Below are 21,186 nucleotides of genomic sequence, written 5' to 3'. Positions count from 1 at the left end.
GGTTTCGTGAGGGAAATGTGAACATTCGAACACTTGTTTTGAACAGGCTCTTACGTGTCTGACAGGAATCCAGATGAAGCTTTAGTTTAACTAACTAAAATGGAAATTTGAACAAAACTATGCCTGCAGTGTGGACAAGTCTTTGCGGTATTTGGGAATATCAGCATCTACAGAACGAACCGTTTGGCTCATTAATAAAAAAAAATTTTGCTACAACCTGTTATGGTAAATGTTATGATTGAATCTCTACAAGTAGTCAAGGGTTCTGAGCAGGTCTGAAGAGAATGAGGTACAAGTCTCTATTTGTAGTGTCAAAAAGACATACAACAACCTTGTCTCGCTACACAAAGAAGAACTTCTTCAAAAGAAAAATACATATACTTGTCACCTCACTTGTCATTTCCCCGAGTAAAATGAGATCCATGCGTGGTCTTGGTGCATTAAAGTAGTACTGAATTGTAGACCGTCTATATGGTTTTGAAAGCTCTTGTGGATCATATAAAATGCCTCGGTAGGTCAGTATTACATATTTAATGTATACAGTACTTTTTGGTTTAATTACAAAGGTGAAAAAAATGGCAAAAAATGGATTAAAAATACCAAATGAAGATATATTGGAATTAAATAAATAAATCAACCGAGAAAAGGTATTTGTGCAAACAGGTGTGTCTTCTGCCCTGTGGGCCAGATTTGGCCCGGAATGTTATTATGTATCGTAATCAAAAGGATGCTGCTGTATCTAATACAAATAAGTCAAAGGTACTCTCGCCACTCAAATTACATTTTCCTTAATAAAATGTTTTTGGGGGGCTCTGGGGGGCGCTTTTGTATCTAAATAAATACCTCTTATGGTCTTGTATGGTCTTAAATATGAAAAGTTGTGGGACTCTTTGAACCTATTAATACATTTCCACTAGTTTTAACTTATATTTAAGAGTGATACAATCATACATGTTATCAAGAGAATTGAAAGACAAGATCATTTTTAACGTCACTGATGTTCCGGGGTTGCAGGACCTGTGTCGAATATCAAGGTGAGAGTCACCAACACAACGAGTATTCAATCAAACAATCCTTTCTTCTTTCACCCCTTCAGGCTGTTCCACCATCGAGGTATAACTATTTGAAGCCATGAGGTCTCAGACAGCTGGCAGCTTAAAGAACACGCGGTAGTAAAAATATAAAAAGGGTTTGTATTAATTCACAGGAAAATGAAAGCGATAACTCAGGCTTGAATGGAAAGGTTATCAAAGCCCAGAATTAGGCCTCCAGCAAAAACTGCACACTCAGCAGCACCCGGGTCTATTGACTATCAGGAGCCCGAAGGCGTCTTTGGAAAGAGTTTCAGTCAGATTTCAGAGTACAAAGTAAACGCAAAAAGGCGAGAGACTTTGAGATATTTGCCTTCAGTTTAAACACATATCCAGTTACTCAAGAGTATTGGGATCAAACCAAATAGTTTGCGCTTGGCCAAAGTTCAAGAAAACCTGGACAGTCCAAAGCAAATGAAAGTAGATAAATGTTCGAGGAGTTTCTTTCTTCAGCCAATGTTTTTCCCACCAAAAAAAAAATACTCTGTTCCTGCAAAAGAGTTATTATGCGGAAATAAAAAGAACGTACTTAAACCCAGAGATCTACATGCATTAAATCACGGTAATCAAAGTAATAAATGTAGCTATAAAGACACACACATACGCCCCTGAACGTCTATCTGTCTCCTCCACTCATTATTCACCTTGACTGCTTCGTGAGTCTTGTTATCCCAAGTTTGGTCTTGGGAATTAAAAAAATAAATAATAATAACAACAACACTATTAATACCTTGTGACAGGTGGGAAAATGATGGGAAACCAGAGTTGAATAATTCAGAAAACACACATTTGGTGTGAGATATTACTGTTTAAATATTAAAGTATCTCAATATATCACATCGAAGCGCTCTCAGTCACTTACTCACCAGCGATGAAGATGAATTCAGCAGCTTTGTTTACTGTGGTATCTCTGTTGTGCAAAGAAAAAGGATGAGGATTGATTTAACTGAACATCATAAAAAATGTCAATTTTTTTGTTGTAATTCCTCGTTCTCTCTTGATTTTTTTTACTATACATCAATTTGCTGTATGTATGTTTGCATATGTGTGTACCTGCGTGAGTGGTTTTAAGCAAATCAACACATTTCTATATCAGTGGCATCACTTTATTGACACACTGAAGTAATACTTTGTGTTCATGTAGGACTTAAAGACATAGAGCTGTTTTTTGTTCAAAGACACCTTGCAGTTCATCATATTTCAAGTCAAATATGAGAAGAATTCAGTATATCAAGGACCATGTTTTGGCCATGTTTAGCTGGTAAAGTTTAATTAAGTACATAATTTTTTTCCCTTTTCTCGTACATTTCTTGAACCCCTTAACCACTAACAAATCACTTTAGGATTTACTGCACTTACAGTAGTTATGTCGTCACTCTGATGTATTTTTGTAAAAGTACATTAAAATTATAAATAAACAAGACTTAAAAAGACATTTTTTCTGAAAACCATTCTACATCCAGGTCCAAAAAGTGTTCCACCTTTGTGTTTATGAATCATCCCAGTGAGCTAATACAGACTCTAAGTCAGTCTGGAACATGTCTCAGTGACATCACGCAACATTACTGACACACACTTTGGTCACATGTTTCTTGAGAAGTCTCTCAACAAGCAGGTGCTCGAAGTGAACCAGTATGACCAAACCATCTGTCTGGCGAGGCTACTCACCACATGACAGTGTTATAACTCATGAAAAAAAAAGTCATATGAAAGGCCTTAAAACTGCCTTTGATGGAAACTTCATTCAGTTTTTGTTGATTTCCTATCAAACGACTGTGGTTCCATCCCAAGCCAAAACAGCAGGGAAAACATCAAGTGTGAAAATGGACCGACTGTCTCGACAACTTGTTCTCCAGCAGGTTGGCTTGATGAGCAAATTGCCCCCAAGTGTGTTGTAAGAGGAAAGCCCCCCCCACCACCACCACACCACCCCGCCTCCCGACACCATCACTGTAAATTACAGCATTTAGTCTTGAATGCGCTTGTTCTTCTAAGAACATGCTAAATCAACACCGCGGTCGCCGTCCTGACAGGTCTGCACCTGTACGGGCGGCTGCTGCAGGCCATCCCATAATGCCAGGTAATGCAATCTCCAGACGGTGCTTTCAGGAGGGAGAGCCTATTGGGGATTGAACTAACACCAACAAATGTGGAGTAGATTCTGTTTGGCGGAGCAGTTAGTTGGTTCTATTAGCAAACAATGACTTTAATTTGTTGATGAATAGAGTTGTTCAGCGATTATTAAGTGTCTAAATTCTAGTTACTTACTGAAAAAGAGAAAACAGGTCATGAAAACTAAAAGTCTAAACTACAATTACCCTACATTATTTGACTGCAGGTCGCAGTAGTATTCTAGAGAGAAATAAATGCACCACAGAGTGTGACCAACCTGATTTTAAAATGGTTTGTGTATCCAAAATGGGAATAAAAATATATAATATTTAGTATCATATGTCTTTTAGTTATTTTATAACATAAAAACAACAACTTTATGTTGGAAGTTGATGGAAAAGCCTGACATTTTGAAGGTGCTGCTCAGCAACTGAATATGTAAAACCTCTTATAAACTCTTATAAATGACATGAAATAAAAAATTTTGCCGTCGTTCACTTTCATATTTATCATTTATCAAAATCATTCTTTCTCCGTTTCAGAGTTTGATGAGTCGAACAGGTTTGGCTCCCTCTAGTGGACAATATAGAGTAAGAGTTTTTATAAATAAATTATACATATGAATAAGTTATTTATATTGTATCACATCATGACGCTGGTATAAGCGATTACATATTGATAAAACATTACATTTATAACTACTTTAACTTTCAACGTTGCCCTATTTTTTACTGTTATCAAGAATAAAAAACGGGGGTGAAATGTTGCTTGGATATATATTTTTTTGTATTACAATAAAATAATAAATAGAAGCTTGAGTAAAAATGTGCCACTCACCTGGAAACAAGTCTTCACCTGTAGTTCAGACACAAACATGGAATCCATCGATCATTAATTGTTTCTGGATCTGATAATACAAAATATTAAAATGCTTAACCAAGAATATATAATGTAAAATTACAGTTTAATAAATATATATAGTTTTTTTGTTTTTGTTTTTTTAAGAAGACGAAATACTGCAAATATATATATTTTTTTAGGTCACGTGACTCTACCTTGCATTCTGGGCTTCAAAGAAAGGAGTAAACACACATTTATGTCTTCCTCAAGGTAAGTGAAATATATACGTGAAAGGATTCACAAAAAAAGTCTAACCATGAAAATAAAAATAATAAATAATGTTTGTATTAGTTTTAAGATGACCTGTGTTATGCTAATAAGTACAGTTTAGCATCACGCTCACTTTATGCTGTCTCGGTTATTTGACTGACAGGTCGTAGTTTTATTTTATTTACGGATAAAGCAAGTTTAACATTTGTTGTAAGGTTATGTAAACATACCTAGTTAGTTGTTTCAGGATAATTCTCCACTTTAACGACTCAGTGGTTGATGACGAATTTAAAAATTGTAGCGCGTTTAGCTAGCGGAAGTGACGTCAGTAAACGTTCTATTAATTTGTATTATTACCTGGAAAGTTTTGTCCCCTTTTTTTTTTAAAGCCTTCTCTACTTATTTAGGTGACATTTCCTTTAACCATCTGGATATCTAAAAGTACTTTTCTTAGATACGTTTGTCTACATTTTTATTTCGTTTGTCTTTTTCACTAATAAAGTCACCTAAAGGTCAAAGGTCATAAAACCTGTAGCTACTCTTGAGAAAACTAAACCTTGGTAACAAAGCATCAAAGAACTGCCCACACAAGTTACTGAACTGCTTTTATTTGTGTTTGTTATTATGACAAATAACAGTTTCACGTCCTTCATTGTAACTTTGAGTATTATTGTTGTTTGATCCGAACGCTTTAGGACATTTCAGTAACAAAGTGTTGTCCAAAATAATAATGTCAAAACAAAATAAAAGCTTCTTTTTTTTTTAAAGATGATTAAGAATAAAGGCAATAGATAAAGTTGGCTTTAATTTCATTTGTGACTTTGGAAAAAGGATCAACAGAAATTCAATAAAGTGCTTTTAGGCCGCCTGCTGAGATTATAACTTCGAAAAACACTGTAGTTGACTTATATTGCATCAAATGATTCCTGCTCAAACCAAGTGCCTTTGGAAAGTATACAAGAAGACTGCTAAACGGTATTTACTTGTACTGAAACTATATCATCATGTGTTTTTTAAACAAGTCTCAATTTATTGAGTATTTCTTTATATGTATAAAAGTATTGTTTTTGTTGAAATTATTTATATTTGTTTAAATATATTTTTATTTTTATAATTTTTTAAAGAAAGGATAGGGGATCTTCTCTTCTTCTCCTACAGAAAAGCGCTTTATAAATACCAATTACTAACTTACTTACTTACAGCGTCTCTTATTTTGTGAGGACTTGCGCCATCTACTGGGAAGATTTAGAAAAAGCGATCACCAAGGTGTGCAAATGATTTATGTTTAATTAGCGAGAAATTGCAAGATTACAGAAATAATTGATCAATCAGAAAGTTATTAAAAAAAATTAAGAAGTTACTTAATAGCAAAACATTCATTTAAAAAAGAAAATAGGATTTATTTAATTTGCTTCATCCCAGATAAATAAATAAGTAAAAGAGCAACAAAAGGGGAATTGAAACTTAAATAGAGTATAGCTTTATTTGATAATGAAAATGTAAAGTGTTATATTTAAACTCTGCTTCAGCCTTCACACAGAGCTACTTTAATTTTACCTTCATAATTATTTTAAAGCTTAAAGGTTTTTTTTCTTTGCGTGATGTGGGAATAGAAAAAAGCACTTCAAAGAACTAATCGCTCACCTCCCTTCATCATGACTTTACAGGGATTGACGAAGCCGCCTCATGGAACGGTGGTGAAACATCTGCATGATATCTTGGAGGAAGGAATCACACAGAGCATGTCGACCTTTGAAGAGGTGTGTTTCAACATGGTTTCATGAGAAAATGATGCCTTAAAAAAAAATAGAGCCTGTGGCACGTGCTTTGATAAGCTGTGTAAAGATAATATAGCTTCTCTTTAGGTTGTGTAAGCTTTCTCCAGATTTAGTGTTCACTTATTTTCTATTTGTATTCCTTATTTTAATCTTATATGATGAAGTAAAGTTTCAATAGTTTTAAATAGTCTTTCACATGATGAATTAGAAAAGTTAGAACGATAAAAATCTAGCCGGCACAATTATTGTTATTAATTACAGTCTGTTATTATATTTTAGTTTTACAGAATTAAGATTCAAATTCACCTCAGAATGACTACATCTCTATGGACTAGCTGAGCTAGTTTTAAATTTCCTTCATGTTGCATAACATTTAGAAATAAATAATATGAAAAGATTTTTCTATTGTAAGTAAGTAAGTAAGTAATTTTTATTTGTATAGCGCTTTTCCAGACCAGGGTCACAAAGCGCTTAAACAATCAAAACAACAATCAAAAAGTATATACTTTAAAGATCAAGATAAAACTGCCACAAGCCCTTTGTTGTGTAGAAGTCAGTATCTTTGTAATCCTCAACTCAACTTTGTTTACTCACTATAAAACAACAGAAGTTAAAAACACCAGAATAATACAACAAAAACACTTTTAGTAAAAGGTACTTAAGCAGCTACTAGCCAGGGAATGAAAGTGGAAAAGTGAATAGCTATGATAAGAATAATAACTATATAGAAGTATTTAGAAATGATACTACTTTTTAAAATGGAGTTTTAGGCATAATTCAACTAATACAAAGTGATGATTTTCAAATGAATATCTGGCCATTCCTGTACATATCTAAAGTGTCTATGGTTTTTATAATAATGACCAAGAGGTATAGATTTATACTCATGGTGACATTGAAACATGTGTTGTGTAATTCATACACTTGATCTTTTAAATCAATGTTTGGGGGCTAATGAAAAGTACCAGATACAAAATGTACTGTTGAAGTTTATTGACACAATATGGATATACCATGTTTCAAGCAGGTAAGCTTTCTACTAAGTATAAATAAAGCAGGATGTATCAATTGGTGTTTTCCAGATGCACTCTGGTCGTATGAAAAAGCAGGGGAATGAAGCAGTCCTTAAATAAGCTCACGAGATAGAGGTCACCTTGATGGTCCTTCACCTGGTTGTCTGACCGAGGTGGGACCAGTTTATGGTTAAGTAAACAACCACACCACTGGTCAAGCTCTTTCTGTCCTGACCTTGTTTTCCAGGCTTTGCAAGTTGGTAAAAATGGGACATGGGAGCATGAAATGAATGACAAATGGCTTTTCTGAGGACAATTTTGAATGGAATACTCACACAAATTTTCTCAGAGTGGAAATATGTTTTGTGAAAATGTCAGGGGATGAAACGAGAATATTCGCGCCTGGTGGGCACTATTTGTTTATTCAGGCTGTTCACTTGAGAGACGCAGCAGAACTAAAAGCAAAACACGAGTCTAAAAGGGTTCAATCAGTTCCTTCTTTCTTGTTTTGATTTTGTTTTGTGGCGCATGCTAAAATGTTCTGCCCGTGATGAGGGAGTCGTCGGTGAAAAAGCAACAGGAAAAAAAAATCCTTCATCGCGAGGTCGGACGGTGTCTCTTTGTGGTCTTAGATTCCGGCTCATGATTGTGAAGCTTTCACATGCTTGTGTGTAGAGCAGACTTTAGGGTTAAAAAGCAACGTTGTATACCACTCTGATGGCGCCAGGAGAGTAATTGAGAATAATACACGGAGATGAAGAGACGAATAAGAGAGTGCGGGCAGCGCGGACAGAAGCGTTTAGAGGTGTCTATAAAGGTCAGTAGTGAGAGCTGCTGAGTATGGGTTGAAAACAAAAAAAAAGGAGTTGGAGGTGGCGAAGATGGCTCATTGATGGAAAAGACGTAAAGGTAGAGTCAGGCATTTTACTGTTGTACAGTGCAGGGAGCTCTCTGATGAGAATTTAAATTTTTTCTTTAATTTTGTTTTTGTTTTTTTATGATGACATAAAGGAGACCCAGTCCCAATGAAAAAGCTCATTTTAGAATACAATCAAAGTATGTATAAGACTTTAACCCTGAATTCTTATTCAGTAGTTCTAGTCACTCACCTAGAGTTTTTTTTTTTAACTTTCTTTTTTCCTGGAAAATACATATTTTTTTATTGCTGCTGCAAGGTGCTGCAAATGGAAGGTCATGCTATACAGATTTCTCCCATACGATTGTAAAATGTTGAAAAAAAGATTCTTATTTAAAAAATAGGAATTTCGAAAGGCTGGATTTTGAAAGTTTATGATAAAACATTGCCCGAACAATGAACATTATGGAAATAATGAATCTATAATATATATATATATATATATATATATATATATAAACTAAACAAAAATCATAACATATATCAAAAGTAAGTACAAAATTACAGCAGTAAGATTTATTTTTAGATTTATTTTAGAAAAGTATATGATAAAATATCTATATATGTTTATGCTTGAACAATTAACATTATGGAAATAATTAATCTATAAAAATATAGATGTATACAAAAACAAAACAAAAAATCATAACATATATCAAAAGTGTCTACAACTTTACTGCAGTTACATATATTTTTAGATTTATTATAGAGAAATATATGATAAAATGTATACATATTTTTATGCTTGTACAATGAACATTATGGAAATAATTAATCTACAATATATAATATATATATATATATATATATATGAAAACAAAATAATCATTACCTATATCAAAAGTGACTACTACTTTTCAGCAGTTAGATATATTTTTTGATTTATTTTAGAAAAGTATATGTTAAAATATATACATATGTTTATGCTTGAAAAATTAAGATTATGGAAATAATTAATCTATAAAATATAGATGTATATAAAAACAAAACAAAAAATCATAACATATATCAAAAGTGACTACAACTTTACAGCAGTTATATATTTTTTTTGATATATTTTGGAGTTCATGAGTCTCTTGCTGCTGCAATGTTCCAACCTTGTGATGGTTTTAGGATGAAAAATTTTGTTTTCAAATTATAACAAATTAAATTTATTGATTGATTGATTAAACTTAAGAATGTTTGGAAGGTCTTTATATTAATTTATGTAAAAATACATCATGGTCTGTCTATGAATGGAATACATGTCAAACATTATACCAAATAGGAAAAGGGATGTAGTTAGGTAGATTTGAAGGCTTTTTAAACCAGCTACCCAAACAAAAACTGGACCGTCGCGAGATGTTTCATATTCATGATTTTTATTTCCACGAAAAAACAAATTTACTTTGGACAGAAAAAAAGCATGTGCAGGGGTCAAAGGGCTCATTGTGAGAAAGAAAGAACAACGTTTGAGAATTGGATTTTGACATTATGTTAAGCCAAAAGAAGAAAATGAAAATATGTCCCCAGCTGAGTTGAAATCGGAAAAGAAAAGCCTCTCGGAAGTCCAGTTGCTTCTGAACCACTTGAAAGGCCTTAATATAGTAAGTATGTAAGTAATTTATATTTGTAGAGTGCTTTTCTAGACCAGGGTCACAAAGCGCTTAAACAATTAAAACACTTCACAGTTAAAATGTATACTTAAAAGATCAAGATAACACCGAGACAAACACAGGAGTCTCAGAAAATCTAGGAACAGCCTGCACGAATAAGAATGTCTTAAGATGTTTCTTGAGGGAGTAGATCATCAAACACAAAGGAGGAAGATTGTTCCAAGGCTAGAACAGTAGATTCTGATCCACAGACCTCAGAGTCCAAGCTGGGATGTAAGGCTGGATAAGATCACTGATGGAAGGCGGAGCCTTACCATGAATAGATCTGAAAGTAAGAACCAGAATTTTAAAATTGATCCTGAAAGAAACTGGCAGCCAGTGAAGAGATTCAAGGATCGGAGAAATGTGAGTTCTTCTACTAGAGCAGGTCAGAATTCTCGCTGCAGAGTTTTGTATCAACTGCAGGCGAGACAGTTCCTTCTTGTTAAGACATGAAAAGAAACTGTTGCAATAGTCCAGACGAGAAGACACAAACACATGGATTACAAGCTCCAGATCATGTTGTGACAACATTTTCCTAAAATTAGAGATTTTTCTCAGTTGAAGGACAGTTTTCTGCATGTTTTACTAGATATATTAAAGACAAAACTGAAAGATATTAAGTCTCTTATGCCAGGACATCGCAAAACTAAATTATATGATTGAATTTTTTTATATATTAAAATAAAAATGAAATGCAAATATCTAGATGTGTTTTGAAAAGACATTCATGACATGAACTTACTAGTGAAGTAGTAATACACAAATGTACAAAAAAACTTTAGTCACCCTACAGAAACTTTGTACATCATCATTTTTAAAAGAATTTAAAAGGAGAATGACGATAAGAAGTGTATTAATCCTTGAGAAGATTTAGGACAAAGTTAGTAGGGTCAGGCCCAGTGGACTTGATGGACAAGGAGACACTATTTAAATGGAGGGTCTGCCTTTGCTATCATGAAATACATAAATTGAAAAAAAATAGTTATTTAACCATTTCTTTACTTCAGATACCTTTTAAGCATCTTAATCCTAACATGATTAATCATCTGCTACAATATCACTATTGTTGTTGCTGATTTTAAGCAAATGATACTCAAAACTACCCCAAAAAATTACAAAATAAGTAGATTAATGTTGGTTTTGTGACCAATAAAGATGCTCATTTTTAAAAGATGAGAAATTAAATAAAAACTCCATATATTTATTTAAATAGATCAACCGTGAAAAAATAATCAGAATTATAATCCAGACTTTTTTCAAGGTATATATTTTACATCTTTCATTTTTTAAATAATATTAATTAATGCATAGTTTTTTTCTTTAAAAATCTGTCTATTGAAAGTCTTAATGATCATGTTCAAAATGATTAAATAGTTTTGTTGGATTAATTTTCTTTATTTGAGTCTCAGCTGAGAAATGACATCATTACACCGGCACACCGGAGAGCAAGCTGAGAAGGAAAAGAAACAACAATATAATTATAATTATGCAAACAACGATGAGACGGCTCACATGGGAAATAAAAAAATACAAAAAGTCTTAAATTAAAATTCTTCAAATATTACATTTAAAGTCATTAAGGGAGCTTTGTGTATAAATCGGTCTTGCTAAGGAAGTTTTTCTACCTTGAGTTTTAATTACAAATTGATGTCTTCACCTCAATCCTGTTCAAAATATTCCTCTCTTGCTTAAAATGGTGTTTTTTTTTTAAGAGATGTGTGTTTTTCTCACTCTCCCTTTGTGTGCTGCATCTTTTCCGCCTCCCCTCCCTATCTCTGTCCTTCTTTCTCTCCTTGTTTTTTTTTTGCTGCTTTTCATTCCCTTTCATTGTTTTTTCTTCTCTTTCTCGCCGAGGGACCCCGTTTTTTCGCTTTTTTTTTTCCTGCCTTCCTCTATTCAGGTTTTCTTTATTCTCTTTTTCTGAATAGTTGTGGTACTTTAAGGGGAAGAGAGGAGAGGAAGAGGGGAGGGAGGTGAGTTTCAGTCAAAAGCTGCAGAACAAAACTTCCTCCCACACCACATGCAGTGTCTTTGGGAATGAGTTTGTCGCCCGACTCGGAGGCACACTCCCCCCCCCATCACCCCCCACACTTTCAACCTCCGATGGATGACGAACCCATCGGAAGGCCGAGGCGCTCCGGGTCTCCGATGGGTCGTTCCTGCTGGATATCGATGTGGGCATGTCGTGGAACTTCCCAGCCCGAGTCCACTGTTTGTGGATAAGTGGTGCGAGTGGGGGGGGGGTCCCTACACTGCCACCGTTACCCCATGATGTGCGGGCGCGCTAAACCAACCGAATCTGTTTGTGAATATGATTATGTTCCAGCCGAGGTGCGTGAAGGGAAGCGTTTTCCCCGAGAACATCTTCATTTCTAGGGGGGAAGAACTGACGGAACTACCTGCTCAACGGCTTCACTCTCTGCAGGATATAAGTCAATCATAAACAAAAGCATCCGTTTGCAAATTTGTTTTGAGCACGAGAAGCAGCAGATATATTGGTTGTGGTACATATAGGAATGTTATGGGGAGGGTGGGGGGGGAGAAATCCATTACCTGAGCCATGAAAGACAAAACCTCAGCAGCCAGTTAATCTTCAGATATCATGACAGAAATCTGTCTCTATGATAGGAAAAAGGAAAAGGAAGCCTTCTGACGCACCTATGGTTTCTCTCCCTCACACTCCTGTGCTGCTCAAGACAATTTAATGCCAGACGCCGAGAGTGGGCTGGATAAATTGGTGAGATGATTAAAAATGCAGAATTGACAGGGAAGGAGATAAAACTTTCTCTCTCTCTCTCTATAAGTAAGAACCGGCAAAAAAAAAAAAAAAAGAAGAAGCGGCATGATGGAATGGCAGGCTTGAAGGGGAGAGAAAGGTGAAAGACAGATGAAAGTGAAGAGAGATAAAAGCTGGAGTGAGGAGGGTGTGGGATAAAGCAGGAGGAAGGGAGGCAGAGATGAAAGCAAAATGAGAAAGATAAGAACAGAGTGAGAGAGACAGAGAGGCGAACGGAGGAAGAGATAGATAGTGTACGGGAGCGGAGAGAGAGGTAACCATGGAAACAGCATGAAGGTACAAAAGAAGAGGTAGACAAAGGGGGTTTGATTTAAAAGAATGAAACTTGGACGTAAGAAAAGTAATTCCGAGTGAAATCTGTTGGTGGAGAGGTGGAGGGAGTGACACGGAGGAGGAGGAGGAGGCCACAGAGGGACAAGCAGGCCTGGGATGCAGTCGCCTCGGACCGCCACACGAGGCACTCCAGAGAGACCCCCGCACGAGTGTTAATGGGCTTCCGGGGCTCATTGTGGGGGCCTCACCTTGACTCAATCTCAGGCCAATTAACTATTAGCGGCGACTCCTGGACCAAACCTCCATGATCTTTGGGACCTGAGCTCCACTGCAGATATGAGTTGTCGGTGTGTGTTTACCGACTTATTGAACGAACTGTTGCTCCTTCTCTTCCCCTGGAATAAATGCAACATATATTAGAATTCATATTTATACATCCATATAGAGTTACAGACACGGAGAGATTTATTTATTTTTTTCATTCTGTGGTTTTTGAGTCTCTGGTGGCTATCCCTCTTTCTCCCTTCCCCCTCTCCTCTCCTCTCTGTCTTTTCTCTTTCGTCCTCTGTCTCTGTTTCTCTCACTCACTCCCCCTCCCTCTTTCTCTTGATCTCTCTCTCCTCTCTCTCTCTTTCATGCCCCCCTCTCTTTTTCTCTGTCTCTCTCTCCCTCACTCTCTCTCTCTCTCTCTCGCTTTCTCCCTTCTCTTTCACTCTTATTCGTTCCATAGCTCTCTGTCTCACTCCCTCGCCCCCCTCTCTGTTCCTTTTATATCCTCCTTGCTGAATGCTCTTCTCCTCTCCTCCCTCAACTCTGTCTATTCTCCTTTATATTCAGACTTCTTTTTTTTTTTCTTCCTTCCCAGCTCTCCCCACTCCTTTTTTCTTCAATGTTGTCTCCAAGCAGAGCTATTTATTCCTAATATCCTGTCTTTCCATTTAGTAGCCTTTCTACTGAAAACAGGAAGTGTTTTTTGTATTTTTTTATCATTCAGGATGGATTTTTCTTTTCTTTTCATCCTTTGGTCTATTCATTTTTTAGGTTTCGTGGATTAAAGTAAATGGTTGCGACTGGTGGCCATGGATAAAATATAAGTGAAGAATAATATTACGTAAAAAACTATTTCTACTATTTATCATTGGTTATATATATTGATGTAAGTAAGTAGTTTGTATTTATATAGCGCTTTTCCAGACCACGGTCACAAAGCACTTAAACAATCAAAACAATATTCAATAAAGTATATACTTTAAAGGTCAAGATAATACTGAGAACAACACAGGAGTTCCAGAAAATCAAGGATGTTACATTTTATGTTCATAATTTATGTTTAGAAATGTTATAATATATACATTTATAGGAACAAACGAAATAATCTTTGTTAAATGATAAATTAAAATCATGCTTTAAATCTGATGTTCTTTCGGTTCATTTTAAAAGTCAAAACAGAGCTAGCCACGTAGCATGCTAACCTCAAGAATCAGCTGATACCAGACTATTTGGAGGCGATAACGATCCGCTTTACAATGTTAATGAAACTTTAGTGCAAAGGAATTACGCAATTCATTCTGTTCAAACTAGATTCTTGGAAAACTTTTTTACAGAGAAAAACATTTAAAAGAAAAAAAAGTCCTTCACTGGAAGAATATGACGACGATGATGACATTCTGGTTAGATCATCTGATATTTTGTGGTAAAATTGTATCTTTTTTTAAAATTCAATTTTAAGTAGACAGCAGGGTGTTGCACGTCCAGTGACAGCTTTACTGTCCACGTTTAAGAAAAGTTATTTATCTTGATTTTGTATTTTAAAATAATGTTTTCATCTTGATGATGCAGTTATGCAGTAATGGATGTGGACTTTTCTTTCTTTTTAGAGAAAATAAAAAGTCCACAAAAATGAAAAGCTATTATTTATCCATCTCAATTTTGACCATTTCAACTTGACCAGACATAAGTTTAGCAGAGGGGTGGGCAATTAAGCTTCCTCAGGGGCCACTTTATATACTGTGGCCGTTATACGGGGCCGTCAGTGGGGAAAAAAAGAACAAAAAAAATAGATTCAAGGAAATTCTTAAATAAGCTTTAGTGTTAATCTGATTTTAGATTATTAAATATGAATATGTATTATTATTTAAGGGTTCTAAAAAAAAGAAATACATTTAAGTACATCAAACACTTTATGCCATAAAATAAGTTTTGTAATATCTCATTTCAAATTCCTTTTTTAAATGTCATAGAAAATATCTTTATTTTCTGAAAGTTCAAAAAATTTACATTAAAAATAACAGAGACAAAATCACTAATATCTTTAACAAGTTTACATGTAAAGCTTGTGAGTAATAAAATGGTAGGATAGCCATGGGAAACATTTAAAGAGGGTCAGTTTTATAGTTAGGGTATATAGTTAGTATTGTGACCTCATGCCTGACACATTTTTCCCAGGTCTGGATTAGCAGACAGAACTAAAAGTGAATTTAGTGAGTTAAGTTGGTGAGTTTGCTTTATAAACATTGAACATTTGATATATGAATCATACTAATGTCTTTTTTTCTCAGTGTAACATTTGAAGACACATAATTCCATTTATACAGTGTGAATAGTTCATGTCTTCAGATGTTTAGTAGTGATGTGTCGATGAGGCTTCATGAAACAGCCGATGAAGTATCATCATACAGTGTCTTCATTTTGAAAAGACCACTAGTTGGCACTCTCTGCTTCATGATCTCTTGCTCTGATCTACTCATTTAATAAAACGTGGCATCCTTTTCAAATGAAGTGCAATTTAAAGGCTGTATCATGATACCTCACCAGCTGTTTCACATGCCTCATCAACACATCACAAGTATTGTATTTCTTATTAAAAATAAGTAAGAACTTCTAACTGTAATATATTGAAAATGTGGAAAGTATATCCGAATGTACTACCATTGAATGTTTCATGAGAACATGTACACATTATGGCAAATGTGACAAAAGTAGTGAATTAGTAAATGTTTGACTAAAAATTAAATAAAAACGAGCAAGATTCCCAAAGACATTTACACAATCTGTGTCTCAGATCACATAGTTGCGTGTTAAAACTTGGTATTTTTAATGCATAAGTGCTTCTCAATTCTTGCAAAATGTAGTGCGCCATGCACACTAAATTGGTGTACTAAAACGCCAACAAAACTGAGTATGGATCGATGAACACTTTCTAACCTAAACGGCTGCCACAGTTACGTCATATATATATATATATATATATATACAGTATATGCATATACTTACAGGTGTCTTCGGTGCTGATACCAGCGTAAATATCTCGCCAATATTTTGTTTCTTATATTTCTTGATCCAAACAAAACGTGCTGCCAGCAGGTGTTGATAGTGTTCCAACAGCTGTTTGAAATCATTGTTAATAGTAGTAGAAGAAGAAGCTGTTACGTCATTTCCGGTTAGAGCGTTTGATTTGAGACATATCTGTTGAGAATTTGTGTACTAGTTAGTATGTACGCTATCCTGATGCATACTAACTAAGTATGCGATTTGAGACTCAGCATTAGTGACGGGTTGCTGAAGCTTCATAAAGTGTTATACTTACTTTAATAGCCCACTAGATGGCACTCTGCTCTTTAATCAATTGCTTTGGACATCTATTCTATTGATACTTTATCGACTTAGAAATGGAAACGGCTTCGTACATCGTGCATTCTACATCGTACCAAAAGTAATCAAACTATTAATGTTCTATATCTACTTCAAAACAGAACAGATAACTTTTTCCCCAAACAAAATGTTTTCAGTATTTAGCAACTAGCATCAACACTTACCGTACGTATTAATTACTTTGTGGTGTTTTCATTTGACAGTAAATAGTTTTACTTATACATATTTATTTTTAAATGTATATTTGACATTCTCCGGTTGAATTATGACTGAGACCATGGGCTACATACAAAATCCGCTAGAGGTGCTGCAAACGCCCCAGGGCTGTTCTTTGGACATGTCTTCCATAAGGTGATGTTGAAAAGGTCGAGCAGTTATTTAATGCACCAGACCACCTATGAAATAAATTATTCAATGTATATCTACTTAAAACATCTGGGATTTCTTTGTGTTATTTCTTCACGCCTCACAACCTTTTCCGGTGCTAAAATAAAAGCTACATATGTGCGAGAAGATATTACGATGATTAGACCAGAGAGGGTTTTCGTGTGGGGGGGGGCGCAAATAAGTGTTTCTCCTGAAGGTGTCATTGGAGAGCATTTTTAAACGACGACAGATGATACGATCAACGGCTCGACAAACAAGTACTATGAGGTCCAGATTACAGGAATGGTTTCAGGGAACTCAATACGTACACCAATATTTTAAGTAAATGAAACTTTTTGTGGTAGTACCAACGTGACGTTGTGGTAGTGACTATGACATTAAGACGGGACATTCTTAATTTTTCTCAGTGAGATCTTTTTAATCATATGACCACTTTGTTCAAACTAATGGCCTGAAATTCATTATTTACACTTTTTTTCATTCTGTATTTGATCTTCTCCGAATGGTCATCATAGGGTTGATTCTTTTCGGAAATGTTTAACCACCACAGCAGGAAACTACATGATTTGGAATATTTCCGAAACCTCACAAGGCTTGAGAGCTAAATGTCACAGAGATATTTATTTGTGGTTCTTATAAAAAACAAAAACAGACCCTTTGCAATGAATCAAGATTGTTTGTTCTCGTCTGGTGGTGAGCAACGTGTTACTAAAGCCATAAAGTTGAGTTTGAAGTTTGTGCTCCTCTTATCTATCCATCTATCTGATACGTCCTTGTGTTCGTCCTCGATCCTCTCGATCGGTCCGGTGTGTCCATGTCCAGGACGTTTTCTCCAAGTCGTTTCTCAGCTCCAGTCCAAAAAAAAACCTCATGAGCGAAACACAACAACAACCTGTTGCTCGCCCGCGATGCTTTTAGTGCAGCTTTTCCCCGAGTCACTCCGGAGTAAAAGCGAGCGCCAAATAACATGTAACGACGAGTAAAAAGGAAGGAAAGAATCGTCGACATCCGTGCAGAAACGTTTCAAGACGAAGGCAGTTTTAAGACGTTCACATTATGCGAGATACACCTGCAGAGATTTCACCTAATAAATCCAGACTATTATTATCCTTTTTATCGTGACCAGGAGCCACTTAACAGAGAGAAGATCATTCATCTTTGCCGCCTCGTAGCAGAAGAGACTTGATGCATAATTATTTGAAAATATTAAATTAAATTTGATACTAGAAATGATAAAATGTGTTATTGTATTGGAGATTAGATAATTTATCAATTTTAAATCAAGGTTACATGGTGGTTAATAACTACAACCTGCAGATTTTTTTTTCAGTTAAACAATTCTTTCTTTCTTCAATGCCTGGTGTGCACTTGGGGCCAAAATCTTGAGGTTGTGTCCAAAAAAACGAAATGTATATTCACCAAAATATAGCAGGAAGTATGTTCATATTATTGTCTTTTTCTTTCTTCGGCGGCTCCATCTATCTTCATTATCCGTGTTTGTTCCTTAATCCTTAAACATGAATCAACCACACAAAAATAACTTGACGTGAGTTGGACATAAGTTTTGAGTGATTTTATCTGCTGTCTTTAATCCTAAACAACTGTGTCTACGTCATTGTAATGACGTGTGAGCGTTACAGTAAGTAAGTAATTGTCATTTGTAAAGATCTTTCTAGACCATGGTCACAAAGCGCTATTACAATAAAAAACAATACACAGTTAAAATATATACTTTAAAAGGTCAAGACAGATAAGACAAACACAGCTGTCTCTGATGTAAGGAGGAGTCTGACCATGAATAGATCTGAAAGTAAGAACCAGAATTTTTAAAGTTGATCCTGAAAGAAGCTGTCAGCCAGTGAAGAGTTTTAAGGATCGGAGAAATGAGAGTTCTTCTACTGGAGCTGGTCAGACTTCTTGCTGCAGAGTTCTGTTAATGTATATCAGTGGTACCAGATTGGTGAGAGCAAGACACGAAAAGGTAAAGATTTACAAATGGTATATAAATGACAGCTAGTGGAAAGATTGAATCAGAAAAAGCTACATTCCTTTTTTTTCTTTGAAAATGTGTCATTATTGAACAGACATCAAACAATAAGACGAAAATCCTGAAGGTATCGATATAACTTAATGGTCAGTAAAACTAAAATACACAATGAAAACACAATTTGAAAAGGTACATTTTCATTATTTTCACTCATGTTTTTATTTGACAAACTTTTTAAAGTTGTATTTTATAGTGACATTGAGTAGAACATTTCTATAAATAATCTATTATGTTAGAGACATGGGACCCAATGGGAAAATACTGGCAGCCAGTGAAGAGATTTAAGGATCGGGGCAAATGTGAGTTCTTCTACTAGAGCGAGTCAGAATTCTCGCTGCGAGAGTTTTGCATCAACGAGATAGCATGATGATCTTTTTTTTTTACAATTACAATTTTACAGTATCAATGAGATCTTTTAAATAAAATGACCTAAACTTTAGTAAGTCTATGTTGGACTTGTATAAATGTCTAAATCATTGATATTGTCTTGTAAAAGTGACTCATTTTACAAATCGATAATCAAGACTATTCCGTTAAGAATTTTGAGGGGGTTTTTTTTAAATACATTATGACATGATTTTTAAGAACTTAACATAAAAGACTTCTTGAGCGACCCTTTCGATTTCACAACAAACGCACTCGGGCCTGACGAATCATATCCCATCTTCATCTCACTTTCCTCAAACCATCCTTCCACGTGTGAAACGTTGTACCTTCGACCCCTCGATCCCGCCACACACCTCGGTTAGATCAACGGTGCGAGGACGTGGACGGCGGCGCCTCGCTATAGAACCACGGCGTGGACACGTCGGAGGAGGAAGGAGGTGCTTTCGAGGGGGGGGTCGGAAACCGAAAGTGTGTTTGCTTCCCCTGATCTCAGACATCAGACGAACGTGCACAAACACACATTTGAAATCCCAGCTGAGTGCTGGTGCACTTGAGAGGCGGGCGATGCTTCCCCCTCTCGCCTCGTGTGCTCATTGGAAACCTGTTGGAAGGGAGTGAATTAAATTTTACGCCTATTATCCATCCCAGCCTCCTCCTCTTGTTTTTTTTTTTTTTCAAAGTGAACGGACAAGCGAGCAGGTTTTTTTTTGCTATTATGAAGATTCCGGCCTGGAAAGGAGCCAGTGTGTTTCTCCACCAAAAACTTTTGTTGTCAATGTCTTTTCTTTTTTTTTCTTTTTCCCCATAGGCTAGTTCTGTGTTGTTTTATGTACGTGTCCCTTGTTGTTTCCTCCATGTGGTTTCTTTGTCTTTCAGCCTCTTATCTCTTTGTTTCTTCCCCCTGCTCTCCTTCTATTTTCTTTCCTATCCTCTCCCTCGACTTCCTGCTATCTCTCCCCCTCACTCAATCTCTTTCTCTTTCTCAAACCTCCCCTCACCCTCCTCCTCAACGCCACCTCCCTCGCACTCTCATTCCCTATCTCTCACCCCCCCAACACTCTCCCTCCCCACCCTTCTTTCTTTTTTTCTCTCTCTCTCTATCTTTTTCATTCTCGCAGCACTCCCAGCCGCTGATGATTGATCAAGGTTTTCAAGGTTTTGCCCTTTCCTGTTATTTAGCAGGAAATGTTTATGCGCGACGGGCATGTGTCCGCCGCCGTTTGTCGCCCCTCGCTTCTTCACTTTTATTCCCCCACTCCCTCCTTTTCTCCCCCCCCCCCGACCCCACCGAAGAAAGGTGAAGTTCTAATAGAATACCTGTCGAATTATCGGGATCATCTTCTCAAGCTCACTCGCTGCCTGCAGGTTCTCCTGCCGCACTGTTTTCTCCTTCGCAGAAAGAAATGTGGAAGTTCAATAGTTAATGTCTTCTCTTGCTGTTTTTTCCTTTTCCCTCACTCAGTCTCTATCTCCTCGCTCCCTCCTTCTTTCTGCTGCCCTCCACCACCACCACCCCCCCGCCCGCTTTTCTCTTGCTGATGGACTCTTCTTTCGTTGTTTCGGCACCATCCCCTTTTCTTTTTCCTCTTTCATTTCATCCTCCACCACCTCCCCCTTTTCTTTCAACACTATCTCCACTCATCCCCTCCTCTATCCCTCTTTCTTATGCTTCTCCCCCCCTCCCCACACACTACTCACCCACACCCATCTCTTCTTTCCCTTCTTTTGCTGTATTCTGTTCTTTCCACCCCCACCAGCTCCTTCCTCTCTTCCTCCACTCAGCTTCACTCCTCCCCTCCTGCTTCTTTCTTTCTTATTCTTCCTCCACCTCCCCTGTCTTCCTCCCTCCCTTCTAACTGCTTTTTTCTTTCTCCTTCCCTTTTCTCTTGACGCTTTTTTTATTCGCAGCACTCTGAACTGGAGTGTCTCAGCTAATTAATTTACTATACCTTCATTTTCTTTTCCTTTTCTTAACTTTGTGTCGGAG

General features: G+C 36.3%; 2 protein-coding genes across 3 annotated transcripts in view; one reads left to right on the top strand and one right to left on the bottom strand.

The window, feature by feature from the left end:
* sema4ba (sema domain, immunoglobulin domain (Ig), transmembrane domain (TM) and short cytoplasmic domain, (semaphorin) 4Ba) overlaps positions 1–4,588 on the bottom strand; it is a 71,901-nt gene extending 67,313 nt beyond the window's left edge. For both annotated transcript variants that reach the window (XM_087798251.1, XM_087798252.1), the window contains exons 1-2: positions 4,544–4,588; positions 4,041–4,110 (exon numbers count right to left, since the gene is read on the bottom strand). The gene's annotated coding sequence lies outside the window, so the exon portion shown is untranslated. The remainder of the gene's footprint in view (positions 1–4,040; positions 4,111–4,543) is intronic.
* A 638-nt stretch (positions 4,589–5,226) lies between these two features.
* The window catches only part of znf710a (zinc finger protein 710a), a 28,518-nt gene continuing 12,558 nt past the window's right edge, over positions 5,227–21,186 (top strand). Inside the window, exons 1-2 of the mRNA XM_087798256.1 lie at positions 5,227–5,288; positions 5,981–6,073. Of these exons, the coding sequence (XP_087654382.1) occupies positions 6,056–6,073 (18 nt within the window). The 5' untranslated portion in view covers positions 5,227–5,288; positions 5,981–6,055. The remainder of the gene's footprint in view (positions 5,289–5,980; positions 6,074–21,186) is intronic.

Source organism: Callionymus lyra, chromosome 8 (assembly GCF_982586985.1).
Source record: "Callionymus lyra chromosome 8, fCalLyr1.hap1.1, whole genome shotgun sequence".
NCBI classification, from domain to species: domain Eukaryota; kingdom Metazoa; phylum Chordata; class Actinopteri; order Syngnathiformes; family Callionymidae; genus Callionymus; species Callionymus lyra.
Note: the sequence above shows the minus strand (reverse complement) of the source record. Positions and strands in the feature narration are given on the sequence as shown.